Source organism: Buceros rhinoceros, unplaced genomic scaffold (genome assembly GCF_000710305.1).
Source record: "Buceros rhinoceros silvestris isolate BGI_N320 unplaced genomic scaffold, ASM71030v1 scaffold36617, whole genome shotgun sequence".
In the NCBI taxonomy this organism is placed as follows: domain Eukaryota; kingdom Metazoa; phylum Chordata; class Aves; order Bucerotiformes; family Bucerotidae; genus Buceros; species Buceros rhinoceros.
In genome coordinates, this window is record NW_010421052.1 from 12,675 (window position 1) to 22,703 (window position 10,029).

Sequence of the window (10,029 nt, forward strand, 5' to 3'; positions counted from 1 at the left end):
CCAAAAAAGGAACTTGTGAACATCCTGTGCAGCTACATGCTCTCTGACTTTTCTAATGCACCAGCAAAGACTGAACAAAATATTAGACACCTCTAACCATGAGGACTGTACTTCAGGACTCCAGATTTTTTCAAGTAAGCATCCTGAACGTACGCGTCTCCCCAGCACGGAGAGTATTCACACAGCTCTTCACTAATGAGGCCTCAAAACCTAAACTGTTGAAATAAATATTTCATACACAGGCAAATTGTTTGCGTCTTGGGCAAAATGAACTGAGCATCTTCATAGTTTCCACCGCACGACTACCACCAATATCACCAAACACGTTTTACTACTCGACACACAAATCCAGTGATGACTGATTAACACAGTTCAGTATCCAACCAAACTTGTGCGCTTCTAAGTCACCTTCTCTCAGCTTTACAAAGTCGACTGAATTTTTAATGTAGTACTTTCAGGTTCTACAGGACTGTCAACTGGTACCTGGAGAGGGGAAAAAAAAAAAAACCCAACAAACCAAAGCAGGAATTAATCTGTTATTCCCAAAATCAGTATTCTTGGTCAATTACTAGGACTGTCAACTGGTACCTGGAGAGGGGAAAAAAAAAAAAAACCAACAAACCAAAGCAGGAATTAAGCTGTTATTCCCAAACTCAGTATTCTTGGGTAATTACTAGGTTAGACTCTAATAGTATATGTAGTTAATTAGCCAGATTAGGCATTAAGAACTCCTACTTTCCCTTCTCTCTGTAACAAAAAAAAACCCCAAATACAGTTTTTTTTTTCCAAAAACAGGAATTGGTTTCCAAGTATTTACTGCATATAAATATTTATCACATCAAAGTAACTTTGAGGGGTTTTCCTCCATTATATTTAAACACAGCAGCATCTTGATGGTCAAGGTTTGGTATCAAAGTGCAACTGTACCTTATTAACACCGATGGCTCTCAATAACTCATGGTAATACCAGGACTCCAGGCTTTTGCTATATCCCAGCTGATATAAATGAAGTTGTGCGACACTCTGGGCTAATTAACAAGGCGACAATCGAAGCAGACAAGTCATGGACCGCTGCCCACAGTCAGCATGTGCACCCACAAGATAGCCCTGACGCAGGCTGTAACCCACAGCATGCCACACTGAGCACAAACCGCTGCACTGGTTTCAGGTTCGAGTTAGCTCATATAGCACCACCTTGGAAGTTTCTGAACCTTATGCAGACAGTAACAGCGTGCAAGGCACCTACACTTAGAAACAAGTGTGACAGAGGATCCTGCAATACCCGATTCCAAAAAGCTGTTCCATTATCTTGATTGAAATGATCAGATCACCCACAGCACCGAAAAGAAGTTTCCAATGACAGCTTTACCTCTACTAGTAACTGGGGTAATTTGGAAAAGCTGCTAAACATGGTGTTGGGACCTCCTGAGCAGCAGAACATGCTGTGCTCACTCTTTGTTAAAACTGAGAGGGTGCTCAGCAGAACAGACCCAGCTCTTCACGCAGCACAGTATAGAAACTGCAGCGTGACTTCTGTTCATTAGTCACCGACTTAAAGAAAAGGGACTGCAGGTACTTTAAATAAATTACGTAGCCTATAGCACAGCCTCCTAGCCCGATCCACAAACCGCTTCACAATTTACAACGCTACCTGCAAACGTGAAAAAGCAAGATTCAAGCAATAAAATCAGAGATTAATATTAGCCACTTAATTCAGAAAAAACTGAGGGCAGAAGGACTTGAGTTTTTTTTCATGGGAGCTAAGGAGAGAAACAGCTATCTGAGGGCAGCACGGCATGCTGTTCTGCTGAGCCAAAACAGCATGGAAACAGTCACATTACAAATATTTGCCAATTACTCTTTTGCTGTTAGTGATATTATGCCACTAGAAGCCAAACGTTCTAGTACGGTAACATGGTCGCGGTAAGAGAGTCACCACTTACAGCTTTAACATCCAAATTCGTAACCCCTGAATTCACGTTGTGTCTTCGCAAATCTGATTTTATTAAGGCTGAAACAACAACAAAAAAAAAATACAGAAAAAGCTGGTTCACAACTTTGCACTGACAGGCATTCCAAGGGACATGTTTGTACAGTGCATGCACACGGCAGCTGCTTTCAGCACATATTCAGAATACCCATATTCGCTCTTTCAACGTGCTCCTCACAAACCACACGCAAAAAATGACAATAAAAGCTTTTAAACCACAAATACTTAAAGCAAAGCTCTAAGGTTTTAGTACTTTCAGCACATTTGTAAGTATCTGCATGTGTAAGTCACAGGTACCTTTCAGGAATACACCAACAGTCTCTTGCATTTGGAAAACTGCAAACTGTCTTCATTTATGTATTTGTTTACATCTACTCTGCTACTCTGGAGCGAGACATCTGCCTCAAATTCGAGACGTGACTCGAGAAATGGGTGACAGATGGCTGTCCACATTAGCAACAACATCCTTAAAACAAAGGGTGTGCGCACAGCAAGTCTTTAAAGTGAAAAACAAAGCAAAAGCCCAAACTTGTAACTTCTGCCAGCCCAGAAAGAAAGCCACATGTTTAAATCCTAGAAGTCCAATTCATCTAAAAATTCACTAGAAATTCACTCTCTCAAAAAAACCTCCATATTTTTACATTAAAGAGGAATTATTACTTACATTTCTGATTAGTTACCTGTTAAGATAATGCCCACAAAAATCCAAGCACAAAGAAAGAGGTTTCCTGCTTGAGGACCGTAGTCTGTTGTGAGTTTTCCTTGAACAAGTGTAAAGACAATTCCAAATATCTGTAAAAAAACAAGTCACCATCAGTATCATATAGTCATCCCTTTACCTTGCAAAATGCCAGGTCACTTCATATAGAAACAAACAAACAAAAAATTAAGACTACAACAACACAACAGAGACTTAGCAGCCCAACTCTAAGGAAGCCACCTTAGATTCGAGCAGAGGCACCTTCCCGAACATTTGAAGAAATAAAATGATATAACCTGTGCTGATGCATTAAGGAGACCTGAGGAAGTGCCTTCAGACTCCGGGTAGGTAATTTCCACAGCAAATTCAAACCCAAGTGGGAGATAGCCAGTCATGAAGAACCTGTCGAAGAGGAGAGGAACAGGATGAAAGGTGTGGCCTCCAGCTATTACCACAGCTAAGAAAATCAAACAAACACAGGGCACTATGAACCTGGTATTCTGGACTGTCTGTTTTGAAGACCCAACAACATTCAGTACTTGCTTTGCCTGCTTTATTCTCCTGACCTCATCCAGCAATTTTAGACATAAATCTCTTTTCAGGACAAAAATTTAACTTCTTTGACCACTCCATTAATTGAAGAAAATCACTTTCAAATGTAAGACACAGATGAACATCACCCTTTGATCAGCCCAAACATCCAAGCTGAAGGACAAAAGGAGACTTTCAGTAGGGAATGAGGCTGGACACTGGACGTGTGCTAGAAGTAGCTGTAGAAGCTGAGAGGGCTGATGGGTGACAGGAAGAGCAGGGGCTTAGTGCAGTTGAGGGTGGTCGATTGTTTGTTTGTTTGTTTGTTTTTTTAAACAGAAACTCTCAAGACATTTCTGGCTCTACCTTGACTGCCATGTCTGGATAGGGCACTATACCCTCAGCACCTTCAGGGGCGTTTAGATTATGTACCCATGAGAAGTGCTCATGCTCTTCAAGCGAACAAAGCACCCAGCACATTACTTGGGCTAGCAAAATACAGATTAATCAAAATGCCAGACTTTCTTGATTTGCTCAGTTTAACTCTAATCACTTAACTGGTCAACACAAAAATTCAACTTCATTGCAGACAGCTTTTTGAATTGGAACCAAAAAAACCTGACCACATACAGACTTCTGTTAGGTCCATAAAAATATTAAATGAAATTCATGAAAAGCAAGTTACTTTATTCTGAAGTAACAGAATGTGAAACCCTAGTAAACCCCCTCTGTTCTGTGAACTACAGGCATAGATGGAGGGCACGGCGACAGAATATACCGTGCAACCTTTTAGTTAAAACAGTTAAATATTGTTTCTAAACAGAGCCGCAGGAAGTCTTCTAGTGCTCCTTAATTGCTCACCCAAGTACTCCTCCAGTGATGAACACTACTATAAGGTATCCGAGGTTCAGCGTGAAAGTAAATACCAGCAACCCAATGAAAGAGAGAATGTAAACAATCAAGGTAGTTTGCCTGCAACCCAACCAAAAGAAAAGAACAAATCAGCATTACTAACATAGCATCACAGCACATTGTTGAAGCATGGAAGAGAAACATAAACATTAGTTACTCTCTAAGAACTGACATTCTACAGCTATAGAATTTGCTTCACGTAATTCTGACTCAAACATATCATGCAATGAGAACTTGTCCCTTCCCAAACTCTTTACTGCCTTGGCTGTATGGCTGCTTCGCTCAAGGCTGAAGAGACTCACTCAGACTCTCAAGGAGTGGATAATCACAGCAGATACTATTGAGACAACTTTAGTTCTCCACTACGCTGTTCCTCTTGGCCGTTCTGCAGCATGGCCCATTATACAATACACGAGCAGCCAAACTGAACTCTATTAGCAACAAAAGTCAGCCTAAGAGGCACGTCAAACAAATCTCATCACAATGTTCTATTGATTTTAAATCTGGAATAAGGCATGTCATCCAAAATATTAAAGCACATATTGCCAAAATCCGTGCAGAAACAAAGCCAATCTACAGCATTAACATCTATTAAGCTTCTAGAGCTCTTGCACTTATACTAAGAGTCGCACGGGAGAAATACTCCACCAAAGCAGCGCTCAAGGGCACCGCTCACTCCTGAGAGCCAACACACCATGGGTGATGGACCTGGGAGCTCCTGCCCCAGAACACAGTTCTGCTCCATGGGCATTCTTCCAATTAAAGCAAATGTTATGTTTACTAATAGGAGTAGTATAAAAAAAAAACCAAAAGAATCCATCAGCTGTTCAGTTTACAAAATAACACAGAGCAGGTTGTGAGCTTTACTAGGAGAAGCAGCCCACTGGCCTCATGTGGCCACTGTATGTAGGTCACACAGTGCTTTCCTTTTCAGCTTTACATTCCTCAAGAGACAGGAGTCAACGGAAAACCCCTTCTCACTTTTGCATTCTCCTCTCCCATTTCTTCCAGCCAAGAACCAGTAAGTCTCTCAAGCTTTTGCAGCAGCCTCCAAAACTAGCCTCCATCAAGGCTGCTAGAAGATCAGGGATGAACTGCACTGATCATCAGTTCACTTCCGCCCTTACATTGCAGTATTTTTCTAATGCAATTGTACCGCTCTCCTACCCCTGACCCCATACATGCCTACCCACACTTACTTGTATGTTTTAGTGTAATCCAGCCACAAACCACAAATAATCGAACCCACCATTCCTGCCACCACCAGTGTCAAGCCAATTCTCCCAGCGTTCACTTCTTCTCCCTTTCAACAAATATTTATATGGTGCTCATTAATAACTTGCTTCCACTCAGAGTGAAGTTCAGACCTCTTAGCAGTCATAAGCGCAAACAAACACTCCTACGACTCCCACAGCTGTATGGTGCAAAAAACTGGAGAGGAGTATAAAGGAAACCAAATGTCTGAGCACACGTAGCACCTACGTAATAATAATAAAAAACCACCTCTGCAAATGTACAGTAAAAAAAAAAAAAAAAAAGACCAAGCCAGAACAAAACAAATCCAAAGAAGATCCAGGAAACTTACCTCATAATGAGTTACTATCATCTGGTTTAATAACGTGGAGACAGAATAAAATGCCCCAGTCATAATACCTGCAGTACCAAAAGAAAAGCTCCGGTCATTCCAAGTGTAGCCATGCAGGTCTGCTACCCTAAAGACTTAATCTTCTGATTTTTAAGACTCGCATCAGAGGCAAAACCTTTTAGCTGCCAGATAAAATCTCTTCACCAGACCTACAAATAGGATTTTCCAGCACTGGCTGCTGAGTAAGTAAAAGCTGGACACTCTCCCCCATAAATAAACACCACCATGACTAAAACTCAGTGTGTTTTCAGCACACATTTGAACTGCTCCGCCAGGCCAGAGCCAGACAGCACCACTCACCATAACTGATCAGCAAAAGCACAAATGGAATATTTTTGAACAAGTTAATAATCGATTGCTTGTAGGAGTAATCCTCGGGAGGCATCATTTGCAGGACAGCTTGGGAGTGACTAGGAGGGTATTTGGGCTTTTCTTCAAACACTGGGGAAAAAAAAAGACCAGAAGAAACCATTTTGATTTGTCTTTACCACACTAACGCTTTTTCTTTTGAAGTGTTTCAGTTTGATGAATTTCAGAAGATGAACTTGTGGTTTTTAACACTTGCATGAAAAAATTACTCTGGATTTTCTCATGAAAGAATCAAGTCACAGCCACAAAGGATGTGCCAATTATTTGGTCGCATCTGACTGCTACCAACAACAGACATCACCTACAACATGTCTAGACCTTTGCATCTGAACTGTTAAGGTTAACAGCGAGAATTCACCTTATTTCATAATGTCCTTGTAGCAAAAAGCTTATGCGAAGTAAATAGTCTGAGCGGTCACCCCACATGAAGTACAACATAAAGTAAACCAGTTGTTGCTAACCCTGGCAACAGCTGAGTGAACACAAGTGAACTGGAGAAAATGTAAATTCAACTACTTTGAGCAAAGTCAGATGCTTAAGTGAGATGTAAACACTCCCTACGGTCACCATGTAAAGGACAAGAACAGAACACTTACCGACTCCTGTTAAGAAGAACAAAAGCGTGGACACGATCGCTGTTCCGTAAAACATGATGCTGATGTTATGTGCCATGAGATCGATATCGTTAGGTGTGTTTGGAACCAAAACAGGTGGCAACAAAAAGCCAATTGCGGTGCCGAGCTGCAAAGCAAGAAAAGAAAAACTGAAAACCATTTCCCTGTGAACATCAAAATTAACAGGAGTGAAAAGCCTTACCAGGTGGAATTCATATGTCATAGTAAGTATTAACAAAACTATGACGGAAAAGTGTTCCTTCGGCATCGTACTTCTGAGCCATTTGCTCTCAACGACATTTCACAATCAGGTCTTACATAACTCAGCTTTTAACCTTTCAATTTCTAATTGAACTACGACACCACACCTAGTATAGAGCACACTTAACAACTACGTACTAACGAAGTCTTTTTGCAGAGGCATCTTTCAGAGGAAAATACACTGCATGCACATCACTTTGGATCGGTTATCCTGCAGCTGAAGGCTTAGAGGTGTCAGAAGGCTCCAGCTTTTCTCTCAGAGAAAAGATCTTTTCTCTTTTTCTCCATCAAAATGCTCCACTTGATGTCACAACCTTGCTACTACAGTAACAAAGACTGACACGCAAGGTTTATTGCAGAGCTGATAGCGCAGAGAAGAGCAAGAGAACAGGAGTGTCCTTAGTAAGAAACACAAACTCTAAACCCGTATCTGAAATTACTGCCAAGGAAATAAAGAAAAATCACAAAATGAAGTAATAGTGGAGACAATTCCAATGTAGCAACTGATTTTGTACTAAAAAGAGACAAAAAACAAGGACTAAAATTCGGGGTATATATAAAAAACACTATAAAACATGAGGAGACAACCGTCTTGGACAGTTTACCTCTGCTGCTCCTCCAAAACTCCTCCTCTGCATTCTAAGGTGCTAGATGATGATGATGAACTAATAAAACCCTGCATCTATTTCAGGTAAAAAAAGAAAAAAAATAAAAAGGGCACCAAAGACTGTTGAAGTAGCAAGTCCAGCGCTCAGGAAGTACTCAAATCAAAGGTGTGCCAACGCACTTACAAAGCGCCCTTTGTGCATATGCCCAGTGAGGGTTTTGCTGCTCTTTTTTCCCCCCCACAGACCATCAGATTTACACAGTATCCAGTGCTCACCTGAAGAACTTGTCTCTTTTTATCCTTACCCTTCGGTATATGAACCCCACAAACTTCAAGGTGCTAAACACTTGTGGAAATCCAGCACTCCGGACAAGCCCCGACAGGCGCATCGCTGCTCTCCCAGTGATCTGCGTTTCCACCGCAAATGATCAGCGTCTCTCTCAAGAGGTACCGGGCACGATCTGATTTTTGATAGCTACTCTGGCTCTCCCAGGCCTGCGGTCCCAGCCCTGTTTGCTGTAGCTCTAGAGTCATGCAAAGTATCTGATAAGAAATCAGATGAGCAATAGCCCAGCTGGTTATAGCAACCGGATGCGGTCACATAGTTCACCTTGCGCAATTAATCGAGTACTCTGAGATGGTATTGTAATGTGCAGACAGAAGCGAACCGGTACGCAGACGACATTACTTCTAACTTCCCAGTGCCTCATTTGCCATTTCAAGACTCTTTTGATCCAGCTTTTGAGGTTTTTTTTTAAGAAAGCAAAAACTGGGAGAAATTCTGTTTGAATTCTATTGTATCAGCCTACATGGGTCACAAGCAGGACCGGGATCCTAAGATCTAAGCAGCTCTGAGCGAGCAGGGCACAGTGTAGCGGCAGAGCAAGTCCTCGTCCTTTGCACAGGACTGACTGCTGGAGGGAGACAAAACACACTTTGGCAGCACCTTTCACAGGTGTTTCGCCGGCAGAGGACCATCAAGCACATTGGCACATCCAGATCAGTCCTAGCTTCTGGGGGGAATATGCTCCAGAAATAACGAAGGTTTATTTTGTTCACGCCTCTGCTCACATTTTCCTTGTCCATCTTTCTTGTGGTTCCTATCCGCACAACTGCTGCACTCCTGCTCCTGTCCTGCACCGCTTCAGCTCCCACATCACAGCATCCGAGTGAAGCATCAGTTTCACACTCCAAGCTGGATCCTTGGCACTCTACTGGGGAACTGAAACCCCAGTGACCCCTTGCTACTGGGAGGATTGCTGCATGTCAGGAAGAGCGAAAATTTAGCTGCCAAAGAAACCTTTAACCCGATTCCTGGAGGCAGATGCAAAATTTTTGCTCAATTGTTAAAACAACCAACCAACAACTCCCAAAGCTTTCAGTCCAAAAGGGACAGTTGACTTGTCCACTGGAAGACTTCAGTGCGAAAAAAAAAAAAAAAAGGTTTGGAAAGCATCAGGAGAACTGTGAACAGCCAGGTACGAGCTAATGAGCAACCTTAACAGTAAATATGTAACACTAATATTACTGCTATAACAATCCAAAGTGCACAAACATAAAGTCATTAGACTCACATATGGAAAAACAAATCCCCCGTTACCTTAATTGAACTGTACCGATGAGCTCGGCCTGCGCCCCTGATGTGGAGGGGAATCTTAATGTTCTGCTGCCACGAAAAGGCAGGGACAGTGGCTGGGGTTGAGAACAAGGCTAATGGAGGAAAAAAACACTATCATATCTTCACCCGTGCTTTCAGAAACGGCTGTTCCAGCTCTCTGAAACTGGCCGCAACCAAGGAGCTCAAGGAAATCTGTGACTCAGTTATCAGTTTCCCACAGTGACCCGAACTTTCAGTGTTCCAGAAAACTTCATGAGTCACAGGGCATTGATTATGGGCCCTTGGTGATTCAAGGCCAAGTTTTAAAAGCAGGAATTAATGTATCTTGGCATCGGGGTTCACCATGCAAGTTCACACACTTCATCCCCTCCAGCCAGGGGTGGATTCAGTCAGATGAACGATGCCAAAGACAAGAGGGAAGATGCGGAATGCGAGAGAAGGAGGAGCAGGATGTCTGAGCTGACAGAAGCCTGCGAGGTGCTGCATGGCCGGGGTCCTGCAAGCAAGGCTGGCCGGGAGGGCTGGGATGCGACACCCCTCTGCGCTTGCCGACGCTCCATCACTTTTCCTCTCTCCAACGCCGCCCCGTATCCATTTCTTGGAGAATGCCTGTTCCCACTTAAACAACCTCCCCGTCTCCAAAGCCCCCCTCACCCCGCTCCGCCCCTACCTGGTTGCCCAGCACGGCCACGGCGCAGGCGGTGGAGACCTCGGTGGGGCCGAACCAGACGGAGGCGATGCGGGAGGGCAGCCCCAGGATGAAGACCTGGGCCACGGCGCAG

The 10,029-nt window shown here is 43.0% G+C and overlaps 1 protein-coding gene across 1 annotated transcript; it reads right to left on the reverse strand.

Moving 5' to 3' along the window:
* Positions 1-420: 420 nt before the first annotated feature.
* Positions 421-10,025, reverse strand: FLVCR1 (feline leukemia virus subgroup C cellular receptor 1; the record flags this gene model as incomplete). Its single annotated transcript, XM_010139523.1, has 10 exons — positions 421-483; positions 1,944-2,011; positions 2,671-2,782; positions 2,987-3,092; positions 4,083-4,193; positions 5,333-5,436; positions 5,719-5,786; positions 6,079-6,219; positions 6,744-6,888; positions 9,918-10,025. Coding segments are annotated over 10 exons (1,026 nt in total), but the record flags the coding sequence as incomplete, so codon positions are not given.
* Positions 10,026-10,029: the final 4 nt, after the last annotated feature.